This window comes from Sphaeramia orbicularis, chromosome 10 (genome assembly GCF_902148855.1).
Source record: "Sphaeramia orbicularis chromosome 10, fSphaOr1.1, whole genome shotgun sequence".
Lineage (NCBI taxonomy): Eukaryota > Metazoa > Chordata > Actinopteri > Kurtiformes > Apogonidae > Sphaeramia > Sphaeramia orbicularis.
In genome coordinates, this window is record NC_043966.1 from 36,688,936 (window position 1) to 36,711,421 (window position 22,486).

The 22,486-nt window shown below is 38.8% G+C and overlaps 2 protein-coding genes across 3 annotated transcripts; both read right to left on the reverse strand.

Moving 5' to 3' along the window:
• Positions 1 to 1,147: 1,147 nt before the first annotated feature.
• On the reverse strand, positions 1,148 to 8,465 carry cnot7 (CCR4-NOT transcription complex, subunit 7). Of its 2 annotated transcripts, none has more exons than XM_030145881.1 (7): positions 8,305 to 8,465; positions 7,553 to 7,676; positions 7,249 to 7,442; positions 6,714 to 6,875; positions 5,186 to 5,330; positions 4,989 to 5,099; positions 1,148 to 2,802 (listed from the first exon to the last, which is right to left on the reverse strand). In XM_030145881.1, exons 2-7 carry the CDS (start codon positions 7,667 to 7,669, stop codon positions 2,671 to 2,673), a joined length of 861 nt encoding a protein of 286 aa, XP_030001741.1. In that variant the 5' UTR covers positions 7,670 to 7,676; positions 8,305 to 8,465; the 3' UTR covers positions 1,148 to 2,670. The 2 variants fall into 2 exon arrangements, with proteins under 2 accessions (XP_030001741.1, XP_030001742.1); XM_030145882.1 differs by lacking the exon at positions 8,305 to 8,465 and adding an exon at positions 7,850 to 8,289.
• Positions 8,466 to 8,874: 409 nt separating this feature from the next.
• Positions 8,875 to 20,764, reverse strand: mtmr7a (myotubularin related protein 7a). The gene is made up of 14 exons (XM_030144760.1): positions 20,600 to 20,764; positions 20,218 to 20,340; positions 19,384 to 19,546; positions 19,146 to 19,303; positions 18,939 to 19,067; positions 16,121 to 16,255; positions 15,798 to 15,930; positions 14,224 to 14,333; positions 13,118 to 13,243; positions 11,410 to 11,459; positions 11,125 to 11,325; positions 10,855 to 10,989; positions 10,634 to 10,760; positions 8,875 to 10,548 (listed from the first exon to the last, which is right to left on the reverse strand). The coding sequence occupies exons 1-14, from the start codon at positions 20,621 to 20,623 to the stop codon at positions 10,204 to 10,206; spliced, it is 1,959 nt and encodes a 652-aa protein (XP_030000620.1). The 5' UTR covers positions 20,624 to 20,764; the 3' UTR covers positions 8,875 to 10,203.
• Positions 20,765 to 22,486: the final 1,722 nt, after the last annotated feature.

A 22,486-nucleotide genomic window follows, 5' to 3' on the forward strand; every position in this document is an offset into this window, starting at 1 on the left:
ATCATCTGATAAGCTATGGCGAAGGCGCTGTCTGGTGTCGTCTTCATTAGCGATTTCTTCAAACATCTTTTGTGATGAAACTACAGGTAGGATTCATTTCCAATTTTATATTTAGCTTCCTTGGGAGATGTTCTACATAGTGTGCACAGTTTTGAGATAGTTTGATTTTTGAATTTTTGACACATTTTTGAAATATTAAACCTTTGCCTTAACTTATGTTGGACCATATTTTAATGGTTTATAACATGGAAATGGTTACAGATATCAGTATAGTTACTCTTGAGCACTGACAGGAAGTCACATATTCTCCTTAGACCCAGTAAGTAAACATTTTCACCATTTTACATTAAATAATTGCCTTAATTGGAAACAGCATGATGCAACAGTTTTTTCACATACATTTAGAAAAAAAAATTATATTATGTCCTTTTCGGTGGACTTTTTTTTTTTTTTAAGTTAAGCTGTGAAACTCTTGTCCACTACAGAGGACATAAATGCATAGCTGGGTTTTAGGAGGTTAAGGACTTTCATTTGAGTCCATGACCTTTGACCTTCAATGACCTTGAAGGGTCAAACTCAAGGTCACCAAGGTCTTCCTCATTACCAGTTTCTCCCAACATCTTCTCTGACAAAACTACTAGTCAGATTTACTTCATTTTTTATATGTAGCTGAAAGTAGTGTAGTTGAAATATTAAAAATTTGTCCTATAATGGGCCATTATTTTGATGGCTTAAAACATGTAAATTGTGTCAGATATCAATATAATTAGTATTTAGCACTGACAGGAAGTCATTAATGGACTTTTATTCCATTAGTTGATTCTCCTCCAGTGAAAGTACCACCCACTTCTATTGGGAGACTGATCTGCATCAAGACCACAGGACTCTAACACACAACCAGAACCTGACAACCTCACAAATTCAAGTTGTTACTGATTCTTGATAGAAAATGCCAATGAACTACAGGGTCATTGGTCCTATTTTTCAGTTTCTAAGGGCACTACTGAGCATTTTTGCCACATAAACCCAAGACTCAGAATATTACACCGTCTGTTGCATGTGCACAGTATTGAGTTTTTGATTGTGTTTGTGATTCTTTTAGTAGAATTCTTACAGATACAAGAGAGACGTAATGGTCCAAAACATGTCATAGTAGAAAACTTTCAAGCCTTTATTTACAAAATACTCTAAAAACAATCCTCCTGTATATTGCATATTCTTCTTTAAACTCCTTTACAGTGTGAGAAATGTGCTGCAAAAAGAAAACGAGCGAGCTTCTTCAGGTATTTGACAAAGAGGCAGGTTAATAAGTTGTGTGAGCCTACACTTCAACACACACCTATGGAAGTTCAGGATACTATTCAACAACACAGCATTTATTCAAACGTTTTAGTACATGCAGCTGATCTACGCAGCATGAATGGAAAAAAAACAACAAAAAAAGGCCTGAACTACTAGTGAAATGAACTCCACCGGAACAAAAGGTGCATGTTAAAAACCAATGTTTTTTTTCTTCCAATGAGTAAAAGGTTTTTTCCTCTTTTATAACAACACTAAAACTCTAGAAAACCTTAATTAAAAGTGAAAATCTACTCTCACCAGAGTAGTTGAGAGGAACCTCAGCGGTGTGTGCAGCTATGTTTGATATATTGATTTTGATGGTCTGGTTCATTTGGTGTCTAACCAGTTCACTTGGGTGATGCATCTGTTTATATGTGCTTCTGTCAATGAAGGTGCTTCCTTAACAACCTAAATAATGAAAACTTGTGCATCTGTATGCATCTGAGTACATACTGCCAACATCACTGTATGCTATTCCAGTACCGTGAATGCAGACAAGAAAAACAGCAAACAAAAATACAAAACACTAGTGCTCACTTGTTTGAGCGACCCACCTTTAAACATAATACAACGGCTTCTTAGTGAAAGGCTGCTCACAGTGGGATCAGATCTTATTCAGGTCTTTATGAACATTTTCTTAATATGAACAAACTGAAAAGTAACAAGCTGAGTACAATGAGATAGTCATGTGCATGTAAACACACAAAGCTCCCTGATGCAGAGGGAGGAGTGTACTGACGTGTGTTGTCTTAGTGTTGAATGGATCATCTACTCGCTGTCAGATAACCGACAATAAATTAAAGTTTAAAAGATAAGAATGCAGCTAATATTAAGGCTGAGCGTGGTGAGAGCGGCTGTTGTTATGATAAGACAGATGTCCACAATGTAAAAGTGGGAACATAGAGAAGGCAACAAAGAGGAGAGACACGCCAGGAATTTTTTTTTCAGCTTTCCATATAAAATCAGGTTAGAGCTTTAAAGTGCAAAAATTTCTACAGAACATTTTTTAGGAAAACTAAAATCCCCATCTTCTCAAGCATTTGCATGTTAAATTTAACTGAATCAACCAGACCATCTACGCTGCTTCGTAGGAATAAAAGACTAGACTCACACACATACACACCAGCTGTATGTGGGAGGACAACTGATGGACCCTTCATGTTCAATAGTCTAAGGTGAGCAGAGCCTATGACAGACAGCGGGCTACATGGTGCGTGGATGTTTTTATGTGTTCTTCCATTATTTTCTTCCGGCTGTTGAAAGCTTGACCTCTCAGCGCGGCGCTGAGCGTGGATGTGAACTGCAGGATGGGAGAGTTTCAGAGTGATGTCACGACTGCTGCTTGTTCGCCTCCTCTTCGTAAGCGTTTCCTGTTCCGTTCTGGACGTAGGCTGAGCCGGAGCCCAGCCCGTACAAGTGACCACAGTACTTAGCGTCATCGATATGATCCTCAAAGAACATCTGCAGGAAGAATACAAAAATGAGATATTCAGAGGCCTTCTCTACTGCAAAAAATTAAATTAATCACCTTCATATTAGAGATGCACCGATTGCATGTCCGATCTACTTTTTGTTTGGTTTATACTTCCCTCTATATTATTACAAATGCTGTACAACACTAATTCTCTCTCACACACAGACACACACCAAAATATTAATAATCAATGAATGATGTCATACTAACCCTACTTCAGTGCAATAATCACAACCCATGCACCTTGTCTTTTAATCTTACCTTGTACATGTCCCATACTACCTGTATATATCCTTATACGTTGCATATATTTCTTTAATCAGTAGCATAGAGTTAGCTATTTGTAAATTTTAGCATTTCTTTGTCATTTTTCTGTACATTGTCAGTACTCTGCATATATATTTTCAGTATAATTTTGTGTGACATTTTGATACAGTCCATTAGCACTTAAAGTGTTTCTGCTGCTAAATAACAGTGTTGCTAAACTGATTTTCATTGTTCCTGTAACAGTAACAATAAAGATCTCTTCTCTTCTCTTTAGAATTGTTAGTTACATTTTGTAATGCTCAACTATCTCTTATCTCGTATCTTATCCATTAAAAGAAACTAAAAAGTCATTTTTACATCACCACAATGACAGTGCGTTCATGCTTAAGATAGTCATTAAGCTTCCTCTACTGTACCCAGATCAGCTATAACACTGACCACTGACAGGTAAAGTAGTAGTAATGCTGATCATTTCATTACAATGGCAGTGGGTGGAATATTTTATGCAGCAAGCACACTTTAATCCACAAAGTTGATGTGTTAGAAGCAATAAAATGGGGAGTACAGTGACTACAACATCTGGGTTATATCATCTTCAAAACTACAGGTTTAGTTGGGTGTTCCTGGTCTGCAGTGGCCTAATGAAGAACATCGCAATCTCAGTGCAACTGAGCATCTGATGTACTGGAAACACAAATCCAATCCATGGAGGCGGGAGAAACTGGGAATACCCAACAAAACCTGCAGGTCTGGAGATGCTCTGACCCAGTCACTTGACCATCACATTTTGGCCCTTATCACTCAGATCCTTACACTCATCTTTTTGCTATTTCCACCATGTTAACTTTGAGGACTAACTCTTCACTTGCTGCCTGATACGTCCCACCCACTGAAAGGTGCTGTTGTAACAAAATCAAGATTATTTTCACTTAATTTGTCTCAATGGTTGAAATGTTATGGCTGATCAGGGTAAATTAATTGCGTCACAAGAACCATTTGTGTCATTTCAACCGATTTTTGATTTCTTCTAACTCACTAATCTAATCACTAATCTAACTCACTAATTCCAATTTTCATAATTTTTTTTGTGAAAATATTACTTCACTATATGGTAGCTGCAACAAATATGAAAGGCCTGATTAAAATGTTTACTTGGGGATAATAACTCCATAAACACGGTAGGTGGCACTGATGCATTCTGACATTACCTGCTACAACATAGGGGGAAAAAACACAAGACGAGCTGTTCTGAATTACTGTTAGAACACTGGTGAAACATGGTGGACTCACTCCCTCTATAAGAATATAAAAGGCTCAATCTAAAAGTTATTATTTTCATGTGATTATACACTAATGAAAACACAACTACTAATATTATATTTTATTTCTACTATTAGATCCCCCTAAATCCCCATAAACTTCATATTGGACAATTCAGTTGCATGCTCATAATAAAACTTTGACTCTTAAGTGACTTTCATATTTACTCCAAAACTTCACCAGGTTACTCGACCTACCCTCAAACAAATCTCAAAATGCAGGGAAGCTTTGGTGCACAAAAATAATATTAATTACAAGGAAATTTCACTGTATGTGATATGTTATTGTTAAATTTAAGACTTCTTACAGCTCAGTTTAACTCGACTACTACATATATGTGTTCCATTCATTTAATAACTTAATTTTTTGTGTCTTTTTCACTCCTGGTGAAGAATGTCCACATCAGTAACATCTGAGTGTGTGTAGCGTGCACTTAAATCTGAGAGGCATAGAATCAGATATTTCTGAAACTGATTAATAAGTAACCAGTCATGAGGAATGATTCAGATTGTGGTTACCAGCTGACCAATCAGTGCACCTCTGCTTCAGGCATAACACTCTCCCCAGTCTGACCTAAGTGACCTACCTCTCTCATCTTAAAGAAAGCCATTCCTGTGAGTAAAGAGTCAGATCCGGCCTGATGCTGGGGTCCGATCCTTTCCAGCTCCAGCTGCTCAGCTACTTCCTGCAGACCGCCCTGAGAACAAAACGCCGTCAGTTGAACGCTCAGACGAGATCACAGCAGGGATAAATATCTCTGAAATAAAACACCTGTTGCAGTACCTTCAGATTCTTACAGCTCTTCATGAGGTACTTGACATCATAAATGACAGGGAAGTACAGGCGAAGAATCTCAAAGAAGTCCACCTCCTCCTCTGGCAGGTTGGCATTGGACAGAATCTTGATCAGGTATCCAAAGTCATAGCCACTGCAACGCACACAAATATGTTTTCATCTTCCTTTCAAAGACTACAGAGCAGCAGACCTCGTGAGCTTTTATCACTTCCACTCAGCTCTTTTACAAATAGCAGACGTTCTGCCTGTCTATTATAAATTATACTTACACCTGCCTGTCTATTATAAACACAAGGCCAAGTAACTAAACATCAGTGCATGTGAAAAGAATGAAATGATCAATGATATAACACAAGAACAAATATAATGATGTAGAACTGTCCAAAAATAAAACAACAAAGGACCCGTTTAGTTTCAATCTGTTACAAATGTAACAGAAGTTTATAGACTATTTTCTAAAGATAATTCTAATAAAAAGTTTCAGATCCAAATGAATGTGATATAAATCTATCTGAAGCATATATGACCACAACACTTTAAAATGTTTCATCTGATTATACTGACAAACTGTAAACTCTATGATTAACTTCTCAGACGACCCAATTAACAACTGATAAGAGCTGTGTAATATGATGATTTATACCATATGGCAAAAGAAAAATGTCACTTTAGGCTGTGTTTATCATTTGATGGGTTGCTATTCCCTTTCTTTATAAGAATGTTTTTGGTCATCTTGAAAGTGATTTACGTTCTTTCACATGAAATGGATGAAGGCATGAAATAAATACACAAAAGTAGAGGAGAGTGAATAATTCACTGTAAATCTGAGCAGGAGAAAATCATATTTAATATATTAATATTGCAAGGCTTATTTTGCTGCTATAGTTTAAACATTAAAGTGTTCTACATTTGGTATTGCTATACAAATATTTATGCAATATATTCATTTTTGTTTGCCTCTACATTTCATACTGTCAAATAGTATTATATGCTTGGTTTTGACTTTTTATTTTGTTTGCAAACGGCTCAAATTAGTTGTATTGTCTTTTTATATTTCATACCTTAATACCTCATACTTTGACATTTATTAGTTGAAATCTTGACTCTAAATGTAATGAGAAACATAATCAAACATGGATTTAGTGTGTTTTATTTGTTGAATACAAAATTCAGACTGTAGTAGGAAATTTTATATGTAATACTTATTCATAGAATTTAATGGAAATGGGCTATAGCATGATGTGTGATGTGATATGAAAAGGTCAATACATTTTGGTCATATTGTACAGTCCTATATGATGCAGTTTTCATCTGTAAACTGCAAGAATGAAAGATTCAAAATTAAAAATGTTACTGTTATTATGTACAAAGGAGCTATTATGCCTGCTATCATCTAGCAACTGTATTATAGTTTCAATAACCTAATTTTACAGTAGATGCTCAAACCTGTTTCTATGAGGCTATGCACAAGACAGCAGCTGCCTAAAACTGGATGCCATTCCCTACATGAAAATACCTATGGAAAGACAACCACTTGACTCCATCACAGAGCACCACGCCTGACGTCATCAGTAGCTCTGCAAAGTACAGTGTCTCGATGCCTTCATCCTCGTGCTTCTTGAACTGAATCCCTGAAGTGGTCAGGAGCTCAATGGAGTCCTGTGCATACATGTCCTCTCTGATGAGAAACAACAGCATTCCGTTATAAATACACATACATAACACAGTTCTGTATGCATCCCACCAGTTAGTATCACACTCATAAAAACATGAACTTCTGGACTTCTCAGTCATAAGTACAGTTTTGTTTCTGTACACGAACGTCTGTATCTTTATGCTGTGAGAGACATTTTACTTCGACTGACTACATGTGCAGACTCTGTTGTCTGTAAACTGTAAATTTCACTAACAGCATGATATATATATATATATATATATATATATATATATATATATATATATATATATATATATATATATATATATATGTGTGTGTGTGTGTGTATGCATTCAACATCCAGAAATAAGATCATATAAATAAATCATCTTACGTGAGGTTAAACTTAAAATTAAACTGCCATGTTGATGTTCCAGGAGGATATTCGCCCTGTTCATTCATAAATGTGAGGCCCAGCTGGATTATCTTGAGCAAATCCACATTGCACCGGAGTAACTGGTACTGATAATCAGCATTGCTTCTGAACTCTCCAATTGGTCTGGCAACCACACCTGGAAACTCTGTGTCCTGCAACAGAAATACAACAGGATTCACAATAAATAATAACAGATGTTTCCCCCTTGTCTTGAATGACACTAAAGTGAAAGGTTATGAGCACTGGCATGAGCGTAACACACCATAGCGATGTAGTTATACTTTCGGATGACATGTCTGATCCTCTTCAGCTCCTCCTCCAGGTTGTTGGCCCAAACCTCACATATTCTTTGGCTGTGATCCACAGTAGCTGCGGGCATAGTGCCACTTCACCATGCAAGAAAAAAGATGCATAGACAAGCGTGAGAAGCTTCAGGATAACAGCACGTTCACAAACTGGGCCTCATATACTGGAAGATGGCAGGATAAATAATGAAAGGTGGCAGGACAAGGCAGGGGACAGAATAATCCATGGATATCACAAAATGCTCTGAACTCACACTGGTGCAGGTTGCAGGAGAAACGACACACTGCATTTGATGTCAAATTAAAAATATAGTGTAGGTCTCAGCAATGGTGTAAAGTGCAACGCAAGTTAGTGACTGGTTCAGCACGTTAAATGCCAAAAATGTCACGTTGTGTAGACGCACACAGGGACTTGAGCAGCTGTCTGTTCAGGATATCAAGGACGAGCTTAGCTGCCTCTGGTAACGTTAGCTTCAGGTGCACTATGGGTCAGCTAACGTAGCAGCTAGCAGCCTACAGACTCAAACCGGCAAACATCAAGTGTCAGCCTGTGCGCAGTTTAACAAGCTTTTCAGATAGACATACCTACATAGAAGACAAAAACCATGAACACAACACCAAGAAGTGGCAGTGCACACACACATACACACACGAAGCCACTTTAATAACGTTTCTGTCTGCAAAGCTGACTGCAGCCCCGTCCACTTACCGTTCCCCAAACCGGGCGGGTGTGTGTTTGAAGCGTGTACTATCTTAAAAGTTTTAATTCGCTCTATGTTATGGTGTCGGGGGTTTTCCGCTAACTTTTTAATAGTTTATATTCAGAATTGTATCGGTGTCAACCTACGGCTGCCATCATAGCTGAGCCTACAACACAACGTCACCGCGTAAAACGTAAACGTCATGTGCGTATGTACGTATGTGGCGCACGTCCCATGCTGGAAAAAGAAAAAAAAAACAAACTCATTTTATTAAACGATGTTGTGTAAAGCAGAATTATTTATGAATAATGTGGGCAAGTAGTGATAATGATTAAAAATGAACTTATATTATCATTTAAAATTGGGTATCGGTTTACGTGGGGATTGGAAAAGTTGCTTTTTTATATTTTATAAAGCTGTGAGAAACCACACAGAGGAGCATTCATGTCCTTCGTATTACAAATCCAGAGTAAATAAAGCCAATAAACGACGAAAAATCTAGGATGTGTTTGTGTGTTTTAAGGTCAAATAAAAACAACAGCAAAAAAAACCAAAACAAAACACAAGAATAAAAAGAATGACAATAATGCAGTCATTTATTTCACAATACAGACACAATTTTAATACTGCTGCATTTACCATAAATCCATAGCACTGAATAAATAAACCTGGTAATACAAAGCTCTTTCCTCCATACAAAATCTGCACGATCTACTCTCTGATACAGTTAAAAACATGCCTTAAATCAGGATTACAGTAGTCAAAAATAGGTAATTGTACAAAAATAAGTGAACATGCTTTGCTTAATAATCTGTGTTGTTCATTTGCAGGTCTGCAGTGAATCTAGTGTGCACTGCACTGCTATGGGCAATGTTAAATGTTAATTTTAGATTTTACTTCTGCTGTATGCACCTGAATTGTGTGTATTCACAATCACATGTTTTGATCTTCTCACTTTAGGTGCCTTGTCATCAAATTATTGAATCTGTTCACTTTTAAACCTGTGGATTCCCTTTGGTATAAATATCAGAGTAATCAGAAGACGTCTACTACTGAAATATTTTGGATAGAAATGCATACAATTTTTTAGTCTAACAGTGAAATTTTAAAGCATTATGTTCACATCATGTTCATTTGGGATAATAATGAAAAGTATGCTACTTTTTTATCCAGACAACTGACAACGCATTAAAAACAATTTAAAAAAAAGACAAAATCACTAAAACATTTTAGAAAAAGAAAATAAATTCCCTGTGTATACAAGTATATCTGCTACAAAGGTGGGTCACATTGGCATAAATGCCAGTTGACAATTTATCAATCTGAAATGTTGCTTTGGTCTCATGTTGCTCAAAGTTGCATCAGAGTGGCAAATGTTTCTAGCTGGATTTAACCTTTAATAGTTCATCATCATCTTTCCCATAAGGAGTTCACATCAGCAGGCCAATGTCTAATGAAAGAAGAGTACGGAAGACTATAGTAAAAGCAGGCACGTAGTCGAATCATCATTAAATTGGCAAGATTTCCTTACACCTGTTGCAGAGAGTTGTTCAGAATTGCTCTTAACTTGTTCGAAATCTAAAATGAGTCAAAGTTACTCACTAATATATCTCAATGGCCTGTGAAGTCTGACATTTCATAGTTTTTTCATCCGAGTACAGCTTTCTGTGACGTCATCCCTTTTAACACTGATAAGACCATAATTAGTAGTACAATAGAATCAGCTACAGCAAACATTTACTAACTAGTGTATGAGTGGCAAACACACCACATGCAAAGAAAAAGTGCAGGTTAATTCTGGCGCTTGAAGATGGCTTTGAATGGAGGAGCCAATGTCATGGTGGTGCTTGGAAAGGTAGTGTTTGGTCATTGCTGCCTCTCTCACACACACAGTCTGATGCTTTTGTTCAGGCTGCAGAGTAGACAGCTTCATCAGAGTCTGGATCCCTTGTGCTGTCCTCACTGAGGGGTGAACGACAGCTCAAGTCTGCAATCCCCGACTCTGGGTCGCTGCTGTTGGAGAGGCTGAAGATGGACGTCTGGTTCAAGTCCTGGGGCAGGAGGATGAGGCCGCTGCTGTCTGGTGCTTTTGGCTGAGAGGGGCTGCTGGTGATGAATCCACCAGTGTAGTCCTGAGGTGTGTTTGCCAGTCTGAGGTCATGGCTGAGGGTCCACGCTGTGGGGCTCTTATCAAAGGGGGCGGCCTCCTGGACTACACTCCACCCCTGCTCCTCCTCCAATTTGGCAATTTTCTGATAACGTAAAACAGGTCAGTCATGTTCATTTTATTTTGTCATCTATAACTACAGACATGATAAGAGGTAATTTGAAGTTAACCTGTTTGTGTGAGGCCAGCTGCTCCTCCAGTTGCTGCGTCTCCTCTTGAATGGTCCTCAGATAATCCTCCACGGACTGTCGAGGATGTATCCCTTGGTCAAACCGGTTGTAAAGCCCTCGCCAAAATCTGCAAAGTTTTTTTACACCTTGAATCTTTCCTACTTCGTTTCATTTATGTACATTATGTTTTCCATGTGATCATAGCAAACGAGTGAACTTACTTGAAGCAGTAGGGGGCAGTAGATGGACGGAGCAGCCCCTGTGTTTGGCTGTGGTCGGGTCTGTACAGAGGGTTGATGTAGTCTGTACGGTTTGTCCACAGATAACTCCACAAAGAGTGAGTCCTCTGATGAACCCTGTATGAAAGTAGAAGTTCAGAAATAAGGACAGGAAAAGACGAGTCAGTGTTGATTCAGAGCGGTGGCTGTGACCACATGTCTGCGCTGTGAACAGGAAAGCAAAGTGACGATGGCAGCAGATTTAAATCTGACCCGAGCTGAATCCTCTCCCGCTGGTTGTTGCCAATGAAGTTCCCATACTGGCAGGAGTAGATGTGGCTGTGAATGGTGATGAGAAACCTCTCATTGAACTCAAAGGCACAGGGGAACTGTTCCATCAGCTGCCACACGCATTCCAGAAACTGATCGATGACTGGAGACACCTCCTTTGGGTCTCCAACCAGGTGATTGCATCTGGAGGGAAGGAGAGTACAGATGGATCAAACCAACAAAAACACACTGGTATAAGATGCTATGAAGGTTAAATTTGAATCAAACCTGTGAGAGAACTTGTGGCCAAATGAGATCCAGTCTTTCTCAATGAGTACCTGAGTACAAAAAACATATTCAGGTTCTAGACTGTGAGGTTACATAATTAATCCTGCAAAATGGCTGAACTCTTCACCCACTATGTGGAGTCATTTTCCTGTGACTTGAGGGGCAACTCTCCAAAGCTGGGCTTTCGACTGCATTTATTTTCCACTGTGGCTCTTGGAGGATTTAAAGTTAGGCTGAACAAGACCCTCTGAATAAAGAAACAAATTTCATGCATCCAGCATCGAAGACCCTCACTTAAAGCCAGAATGTAACTGTATATAGTAATATGATCTAAAGAGCACCAGAGGGGTACGTAAAACCCACAGGGCTGTGTCAAAGACACTGTTACACAATGCAACGTACACATGAAGGCACCAGTGGAAGAAGTATTCGGATCCTTACCTTAGTAAAAGTATTAAAGGAGTGATATTTTGCTTTTTAAAATGGAATTATGCATTTTAATATATTTCCCTGTGGTCTGCATAAACTGTAAATGCTCTGCTTAGGTCTGAATTCTTCATTAATTGAACTCCACAGGTCCATCTTCAACCCTATTTCTGAGTAATGATACCAGAAAGGTAATTTTGAGCGCTGGCCCTTTAAACGCACATGAGCCACTTCACACTCCACCCCCTTCAGGTTGTTGGCTGTGCTGCTCTGTCCTGTTCAACCAACAACTGAACATTTTAGGTAATCGGCTTGAAGTTTGGACATATTTTCAGTATGGACTACAACCGCTGCTGCTGCAAAGCAATTACGGTGTACTCTGAGGAATGTTCGTCGGAAGTCTTGACCTTATACGTGCAAATGTTGTGACGTAACTAGTTATAGAAATGGGTTGTAGAAATCCACTTGATTTTTGCCGGAATTAATATAAAAATAGCTTTGCAGCACCTGGAGGGTTCAAATTCAATCGTTTTGAACTATTAGGGTCCAAATACATAAATAAATGTACCAAAGACTAATAAAAGTGGGTTTAGCAAAATATGACCCCTTAAGTATTTATTTAAAGTATGAAAGTATCACAAGCAAAATGTCCTTCAAGTAAAAGTAATTATTGTTTAGTAATGTGTCAGCTATCACCATTATTTATTACTGATGTTTTTGGATTAGTTTTACTCCTGTGTTAAAATGTATGTTGCATTTTATTGCTGTGCATATTTAAGGTTGAGCATATTTGATGTAGATTATACAGTCTGTCAATTCATCTAAAGCAATGCATCGTATTACAGAATTTAAAATCATCATTCATTGTAGCATCGCTGTCCTGTGAGAAATATATAAAGATTACATTTTTAATCAGCTCAGAAAAGTCCCTTTTCAACTTTATGATGATGCACTTTCCTGTGAATCCAAGTGAGTTTACATTAACAAGGGGATTTTTAAACTAAACCCATGAGGTAACACTTCATCCCTTAGTTTATCAAAAACAAATTTGGAGATATACAAGTTGCACTGAAAAAAAAAAGTAAAAGTAACTCAAGTTGTCAATAAAGTGAAGGAAAAAGAATGATAGTTGCCTCTGAGATGTAGTGGAGTAGATATAAAAGCTGCAAAAAATGGAAATACTTGAGCAAAAGTAACTAAAAAGTACACTTAAGTACAGTACTTGAGTCAAAGTATTTAGTGACCTTTCACCACTTCACTAAGGAGGTACTGTAGTATTTACCATGAGTCCTTGGAGGGTCCTGTAGTACGGATCCAGCAGCACACAGGCCACTGAACACACCTGAGCAGTGCGGTCCCACCCATCTGAACAGTGAACCAGGACGCTGACGCCTTCCTCTGCAACAGCCTGAACATACAAAGTACACACCGTACAAAATATGTTAACCCATAAAGACCCACAGCTGTTTCTGTGGTGGTTTCCAAATGACATTTTCTCTACATTTAACCATTACCAAGTCATTTATCACCATATATTTAAACATTGTCCTCTGCATTTTGCCCTTGAAAATCAGGTATTTTCCTATATTTAATTTAGCGACTGTGCAGATGTTCATAAAAGCTCAGTACATTCAAAGGTTATTACATGAAAACAGAGAAAATTGAAGAAAACATGATGTTTTCAGCAAAATCTATCCTTGATTCTATATAAAAAGTGTCTACAACTACTGTTTGTTGAACTACATGGGTTTTATAGGTGAACCAGTGTTCCAGAAGACAACGGTGTTTCTATGTTCACTACAGAAACTATGAATGTATCCAAAAAAAGACATCTGATGCTGAAGCTGAGAAACTGCATTTTACCTGAATTATTTCACTGTATTTATGAGATTAGTGCTTGAAAGCTATTAAATATTTTAGATCAATAGATGCTTTGGGGTTTTTCTGGGTTAAACACATGTACCGACCTGTTTTTAAGGAATCTGACGGTTGAAAGATTGTTGTAAATGAGCCAAAATCTTCTGACTGATGGATCTTATCTAAGATTATACATTTGCCTGAAGTGACCTTTCATCTGTCTAACACTGTAGTGTCAAAATGTTCCAACTTCAAATTCTAATGTTTAAGTGAACCTGCTTTATAGCGTTTGTTCAGACTGTTTGTTTATGGTGTTGTCGAGTTACATTGGGATCATATATCCTTCACATCAAACTGACATTATGTTTAATTAGTGAGATGTACCTAAAAGCGGCAGCTGAGTCCACACACACACACACACATGCACACACACACACACACACGCACACACACACGCACACACACACACACACACACACACACAGAAGAGTGGTGGTGAAGCAGACAGCGGGGATTAACCTCCAGACTGACCTTGGTGATGAAGATGCCTGCATCCAAAACAGCTTTGATGTGCTTCAGCCAGCCTGAGCTCTCCAGACCCTCCAGGAAGTCAGACATGGAGGGGGAACGCAACTCACACACTGGAACCACAACACAGCTGTCTCAGCAGCAGGAAACATGGAGCATACCTGACCAGCAGACTTTATTAAACTTCACATTTACTACAAAGGAAACTTCCATCCAGGCCAGTGAAGTGACATCTGTCCATGAGAAAATATGGGTCATTGCCATGGTTTGTTTATTTTAAATTTCCTTTAGCATACGTGATGGTTCACGTTGTCCTCAGTTTACATTAATATCAAACAATATCTTCTAAAAAACAACAAAAATAAACTTAAATTCAGGCTTATTGTTTATAGAGCACCCTATTTCTGTCACTGATGACAAAAAAAAAAAAATCTGTGAATCAAAATAACAATAATCATTCTGACTTAAACAAATACTTTATTGTATTATTTTGGGAGTAAGGCAACATTTTGAGATACTGTGACTTCTTTTTGAGAAACTTTGTTGATTATTTTGGTATACCAAATCATTGCTTTGAGAAATATTCTATATATTTTGACATATTGTACTGTTATTTTTATTTACAGGATCTTTTTTCTGTGACACACTGGAGGAAATGGGCTTGCATAGTTTCACTTCATCTGAAAAAATTAATCCAAATATATTTTTCCACTTCAGGGTTCAATAAATATACTTGAGAGTTGACTCGAGGGGGCAGAGTGACATGAACCCATTTCTCCAGAGGATAGTTTAACACGTTAACACTCATAATTCAGCAGACGATGACAACATCTTTCCATGAAACTGTTGACAAAGGCTGGTGTTTTTTGCTGATTCCTCGACTGTGTTCTGATCGTACAGTGAGCAGGTGAACGGGTTCACATAACCTTCGGAAAGTGCACTTCCACCTAAAACCACTGTTTGAGTTAATGCTGCATGACGGCAGGGAGGATGAGGAGGGGAAGGGGGGGGTCTTCAAAATCTTATTACAGTCAGGCGGTCTCCAAAGGGCAGGCGCTGTCTCCAAAATTTAAAGACTTCCCTTGTGCTGCCAGGGGGCAAGGAGTTATCACAACTAAGAACAGCTATAACTTTTCATAGTTGAAATCGCATCATTCTCACGCCCTCGGTCTCTCTTTGGGGGATTAAGTCCCGGACTGTCCACTCCGGGAAACCAAAATAGCTTCGAAATAAAATCCAGATGGATTCAAAGTCTTCCTAGGAGCACCCCTGCACAATACCCAGAAATTCTCCTGTGGCCTCATTTGAGGGCTGATTGCAGCACAGGCCTGGTCTGCATGAGCACATATGAAAGCCACAGGAGAAGCATGGGGTCCCACTCTGTTTTAGTAATGTGAAGAAACAGCCGACCTAAACGCACAATGCTGTTTTGACAAGCTCAGACACTGTACATTTGTTCCATAAATACTGATGCGCTGAAGTATTGCTGACAGTCATGAATGCACTAGAAGTCTTTATGCAATAAATAAATCTAGTACTGGTGTGAGAAATCATTCCGGGGGAGACGTGATAATTACCTTCCAGCATTTTCTGTTGGCTGTTCCTCATAACATGGATATTCTCGATGCCGATGAATTGGAATTTTATGTTGGAGTAGTTGTCTTCATTTTCATAGCCTTTTCCTGCAGCTCTGTTCGCAATTGCATTCAACTAAGAGACAAAATAAATATAAAACCAAAACTCTCTGTTTTACATAAATGCCTGTTACACAATTGTTTTCAAAGCATTTACTACGAACACATCCAGCTGCCAAAACGCTGCATGGAAAATAAAGCCCACCTGAACATACAGCGCAATACTGTAAGGCTTGTATTTTTGCAGGCCGGCACAAAAGGCTCACCTTGGGCCTGGTGTCCACCACATACATGAAGTCGCTGCAGGGATTGGACCTCAGGATGGCCTCTAGCATCTGTTCATCCTCCAGGCAGCGAGCACTGAAGCCTGACAGAGGCTGGCTGCTGCGGCAGATAGCAGCCTGAGAAGAAGCGGGGGGAATTAAGGCTTCATACAGGAATCTTTACCAGGCCCAGAGCTGATTTTGAGCCAAATTGTGCATTAGAATACAAATCCAATATGTGAAAACCAAGGTCAGTACAAATTCACAGTACTTTTACTTCACTTGCGTGTTTAAATTAATCAAATACATGATTTCTCATATCTCCATGCCACAAGGGACATAAGGGAAAAGGCCAGGGATCGCTCTGTGTGTGTGTGTGTGTCTCCCCTCTGGCTCATATACCAGAGTGGAACCCTGTTATGAGCTCCACACACTGGACCCTCAGCCCTGGGAAGCTGACCTCACACACATAAAGCACTCCCAACTGTCCAGTCCAGGATTAATGGAAGGGACATTTATCAACGTACTCCTGATTCAGCCTTGACAAATATGAAAAACTGCAGCTGATGGCAGTCATGATTCATGTACTGATTTGATCAAAGAACCACAAGTCCTATGGGACATTTATTTTAACTTGAGTTTGTGTTTTATGTGAGTTTTTATGTCAATCTCATTTTTTCAGGGACACACGACAATCAGGACTTTGTTATTTTACTAAAATAGACACAATTAACTCATAGCTCATTGGCTCATACTATTGTTGTAGTCGAGACCTAGTCATGACCAAGACCAGAGAGCATCAAGGCCAAGACAAGACCAGAGCTTTGAGGGGTTAAGGTCAAGTCAAATCACCTTATCATACACATAGAATGGCCATTAGTCACACAAGGACATGTTCATTATTCATTTATTTTCTGAAATGCTTAATTCTTCAGAGGGTTTCCAGTTCATTACTGTCATATAAAAAAAGGAACAAGCATTCAGTCTCACATTCACACCTACGGGTGAATTCAATTGACCTATTAACCAATTAAGTGCATGTCTTTTGATAGTAGGAGGAAGCCGGACGTGGACAGACCCTGAAGAACATGCAAACTCCACACAGAAAAGCGCACCGCATCCAGGAAACACCCCAGGACCTTCTTACTGTGAGGCCACAGTGAGCCACCGTGTCACCCTAGAATATGATCGATATTGTAGAATTATTAACTAGTTAATTTTCTGAAAGTGACACTGAAACCCCGTCATTTTTCAGGTGGTTAAACCTCTGCAGAAAGTATAACACCCACTAAACACCCACTGGTGGAAAGGCTGAGTGACTGAAGGAGCCACAGTGTCAAATCAGAACACACATCACTAGGGTAGGACTGGGTCAAAGGTCATACAGGTCCATCTGATCTCCAGCTGTGTATTCAATCTCAATGATCTTCATAGAAATGGCAGTTCTGGGTCTGGATGTTCCACTGTCATATCTACTGTGGGCTTCTTGTCAAGTGAGGGAATGTCACCACTGTCCGTAGTGACATGGCTGATAGCTAATATTGATGTAACTTTCTTTACATTAATTTTACATGGTTACGCTGCCCTTTCATTGTTTATCATGAGCAAAAACATAACTTGGGAACAATAGTTTGTCCTGAACCCCCTGATTTTTCACAGAGTAACTGGTGCATTTACTTCATCACTCAAATAACAAATGTAGGTAGATTTGTACACCTTACTAGTTGGAAAATACTGGGCATGAAATATAAATTCTATACATATATGGCTAATATATTTAACATTGACAAAGCTTTGGGTGACCACTGAAGAGCTAAAATAAGAATGATGACAAAATGAGAGCTTTAAAAGATTTCCTTAAAATCATCATTCAATGATGTCATCACGTAAACCAGATTGTTTTCTCCACCAGTTTTGAAATAAAAGAGTTTTGTTTAATCAAGACCAAGAAAAAGCAAAGTAAAAGTAGAGTTGAGTTGAAGACCTTCAAAGACCAAAACTATTTCAACACTAGGTCACATATTTCACATACGCATGCGTTTTATTTTATTTCCATTTTTTAATAACATTTAGTGTGTAGAGCTGGTAAAGACAACAATCTTATGGTGATACAGTTAACATTGAAGTAACTATTCTTTAGGGATTGCTTCAGGTAAAACATTTGACTTTTTGTTAACAGTTATTTTTGTTGTTGAACACATTATCATTATGGTTATTTTTACTGCTCTCCTCACGTGTCATTTACTGACTATAATGGAACATTTAAACTACAAATAACGCTCTGATTTTTGCAACTTTTACCACCTTTCTAAGTTTTATAAATAAACTGGGAAGAAGTAATGAATTAACATTTATTATGATAATAAACAATACTGAATAAATAACATTTTTGGCCATATCGCTGAGCTCTAATAGTGTGTTTTAATTTCAGTCTGCTCTATAACATGTTTTCCTGTTGCTGTACAGGGGCCAATGTTGTAATGAATGCTAACTCCTGCCGACAAGGCAGGTGGTTGAAATGTACTTTTAGTACCTGTTAAAATAATGGTGGTGTTTTATATGTATGTTCTTATTTTAGTGTTTTATGTATGGTTTGAGAGCTGACTTTTATTGTGTTTTATATATGGTTTTAGTGTGGATGTACGGCTGTGATTTTTATTTTGTGTAACTTCTGTTGCCGCTGTCTTGGCCAGGACACTCTTAAAAAACAGATTTTTAATCTCAATAAGCTTTTTTCCTGGTTAATAAAGGTTATAATAATAATAAAGATAAATGTTGTAAAACTGTGAAGCACAGAAAGAAAACAATACATTCAACTTACATGATTTTCTTTGGAGTAGTACGACAGGGTAGGAAATCGGCCTCTGCTTCTGAATTTGGAGCTCCCCACTATGACTGGGGGTGTGGCAGACTCAGGTACAAAGAGGTCAGCGGGGTATGTGTCGCTAACCTGTGAAAATAAAATTAAAGCAACATGTCCATATTTGGTTGAAACAGTACAGCTGGTCATAGACGTCAACTCACTGACCTTGTAGTTTCGGTTGGCCGGGGAGAGTTTCCAGTGGGCGTTTGGGAGTCCCATTCTGCTGTAATCAGCCTTGAGGTTCATGAAGTCCCATTCATTCTGCCTCTCCTCATCGTCAACATTGGGCTTATAGGAGAAGCAGTACAGCTCCTCATAAGACTCTGCAAGACATGACAGCAGCTGACATACGGGTTTGACAGGCTGAAGTCCTGAAGAAGCAGGTCGAGGGGCACATGCTTACCTGGCTGGGAGAGGCGCTGAAGGGACAGGTGGACGTCCTGACATTCCTGCTCTCGGGGAATGGCAAAATGAAGAACCTGGAAGTTCTTACAGTGAATGAGCAGAGGATAACCTGAAGACGTTGCAGCTTGTTTCTCTAAACTGCACACCAAACTGTGAAGCACCTGATGAGACAGAGGGGAGGCAAGTATAACGTAAGGCAATGTTTCCATGGGACCCACTCATCATTCCTGACCATTTTAAGGGTGTTTCCCTTCTAAAATCACTAATAATATCTGAAAGAGGCAAACCAGCTCACATGGATTTAGGCAGAAATAATCAGGTCTGTTTTTTGTCATCTCCTGCGTTGTTTTTAAATGAAATGCTTGAAATACACATTGACTTAGAGTGAATGGATGGATGCGAATGATTTTTTTTATATAGATGGAGTAATAGAAATAAATTTTTTACTGCTTTTTGTATGTTTTAGTTTTTATTAATGTCTGGTTTTGTTAATGATAACATCAGCCTGCCCAGGGACTACAGGTGGAAATCAGCACTAACACTTCAACCTGGCACACTACATCTCTCCTTTTCAAGGTTAATTTATATTGTGCATTGTCCCTGTCTAAACAAATGAATAAAATGAAAATGACTATAGAGCTCCAAAATCTCACAGCCCAGGGATGTTACATCAACAGTAAACAGCATGATGCATGAATGTACTCAAAATGAAACCAAAATCCAAATCCTGAAATGAGCTGTATTCCAGTGCCCAGGCTGACACATATCACTGGAGGACCCTTGGACTCAGGCTGGTTTCTCATGCCTTCAGTTTTACTCTACTGCTCCTTACCCATGTTTCATTGCGCACTCCAGCCTCGTTTTCCACAAAGATAGTGTGCGTGGCTGTCAGGTACAGGGTGCCCACTCTGCTCCTCCTGGGGGACACTCTGTCAAGCAGCTTGACATTTTCCACCTGGAAGAGCAACACCAGTGTCAGACAGCTGTACACACACTAACACACCCACAGAGCCGTCCAAAAGTGTCTGATAACAGCAGCAGGAGCCTGGCTGCCAGCGTGGACAACACAGCACACGGCATTTAATGAACTGAGCCCATGTGTTTGTGTACTTCCATGGCTTAAATCTGTGCAGTCATTGTGGATGCATGTGCAGTGTTGGCCTGAGGTGACACTGGAGCTACATGCGGAAACTGGAGCTAATCACTGCGGTTACCTTTGGTAGTCGGATGAACTCCATCAGCAGCAGGAGGATGAGCCTGTCACAGGTCAGCTACTGACAGTAAACAACAGTGGAGTGTACAGTGAAGGTGAATACACAGATCTCAGAGCTCGTTAAACCGTTCTCAGGTAAACTCAGCCATGATATCCTACAGCCGCCTCCACCACAGCGGCACCGCGGGGTCCTAAAGCCCGACGGATCCAACCCGGAACACGGCCTTCAAGACTCACATTAACTGTATGAAATGTAACGTACAGTATGCGCAAAAACTTAGTTAGTTCAATGCATTTTGTACTGTATTTTGGAAGCTTTGCCAAAATACTACCCCCCCGCCCCCCCCCCCCCCCCCAAAAAAAGAAAACAAAACAAACAAACAAAAAAACCCAACCCAAAACATTTAGCAATTAACAAGCTAGCTAAAACCTGCTGCTCCCAGTATGATTTTACAACATGGTTGGATATCTCAAAAATGTTTTGTTCTGTATTCTACCAATTATTATACTGCTAATATTTTTTTTATTAATTCCATAATTTGACAGTTGTTCAGTACCATTTTACGGTTTAACTCAAAGAAATGTAATCTCGGTGACATATTAGAGTATACTTTAGCTCATCACTAGTTTCAGTTGCATAAATAAAAAATAAAACCATTTAGTTGTCCATAAACATATACATTACCATCAATAAAAATCTGTGTGTATACTGTATGCACTGACACCAATCAGGTTTAACCCTTACGTTTTAGATTTGGTAAACATGATCTGTCTCTAAGCTGTTCTGTAAGAACATAAAAATATCCACTACCTATAGCCCTAGACAGGAAGGACATTTTTAGGCAGGAAGTCATCCACATTAGAGTCTATACAAAACAGTTTAAACCAAGTGTATCAGGTGACTAAATGCACACTTTAGAGCAGGGTGGCCAACCCTGGTCCTCGAGAGCTATTACCCTGCATGTTTTAGATGTATCCCTCTTCCAACATACCTGATTCAAATGATAAGCCTATCATCAAGCTCTGCAGAAGCCTGATAATGACCATCAGCTGTGCTGGAAGAGGGAAACATCTAAAACATATAGGATAGTAGGCTAGCTCTGGTGGACCAGGGTTGGTGAACCCTGCTTTAGAGTAAAGATATATTTAGTTGGTTTTTAGTCCTTGAAAGCATAATGTACAATACAGCTTTTAGTGTGTTCACCTTGTCATATAAGCTGTGATGTAGCTGTATAGAACATCTGTGTGGTTTTTCATTACAGTGAGAATGTGTTTTCTGGAGGAATTTCTACATGACAAAACCATTTTTATAACAATGTTAGGAATTTAGTTGTTCAAAGACTCATATGTTATCTTGACCTACTTTGTTGTCCACATCATATACTTTTTTAAAAAAAAATTATTTCTGTGAACAGTAAATTGCAAAAACTTGCATCACACTACAAGTATGAAAGAAACAAAACTGGCCTCACAGGTGAAATACAGGTCAAAGTGGAGATTTAATGTGATATTTAAAAGGTGAATAAAAAGAATGAATGCAGACCCCTAGCATAAACTGTGAGGATTTTATTTGTTATTTTTGTTGTATTGAACAGATTATAAAGCTGTTTGAGAAGCTCAAACACAGATGGGTCCCATATGTTAAGAAACCGGGCGTATGCACTGTGCATCAACACTAAATTGATTCCATTTTTCTGAAATCTTCTTACTTTTACCAAACTCATGCCAACATTTTTTGTCTTTCTGTAGTGTTTTCCACAGCCAACTGCTTATCAGAGCAGCCATCTGTTGTGAGACATTGCTGCAAAGAAAAGCAATAAAAGTAGTTCGTTAAACTAAGCAGAAGTGATTGACTACCAATGCCTGGCAGCCTGGCTGCATACCTTCT

Excerpts from the sequence above, each read along its gene's own strand:
- mtmr7a (XM_030144760.1), bottom strand. The coding sequence starts at position 20,623 with ATGGAGTTCATCCGACTACCAAAG. Across the intron at positions 19,547-20,217 it reads GAGTGCGCAATGAAACATGG|GTGCTTCACAGTTTGGTGTG; the intron begins GTAAGGAGCAGT and ends CTGTCTCATCAG. Across the intron at positions 10,761-10,854 it reads ACTGCCCCCTACTGCTTCAA|ATTTTGGCGAGGGCTTTACA; the intron begins GTAAGTTCACTC and ends AAAACTTTGCAG.
- cnot7 (XM_030145881.1), bottom strand. The coding sequence starts at position 7,669 with ATGCCCGCAGCTACTGTGGATCACAGCCAAAGAATATGTGAGGTTTGG. Across the intron at positions 7,443-7,552 it reads AGTATAACTACATCGCTATG|GACACAGAGTTTCCAGGTGT; the intron begins GTGTGTTACGCT and ends TTTCTGTTGCAG. Across the intron at positions 5,100-5,185 it reads AGAGCTGTAAGAATCTGAAG|GGCGGTCTGCAGGAAGTAGC; the intron begins GTACTGCAACAG and ends TTTTGTTCTCAG.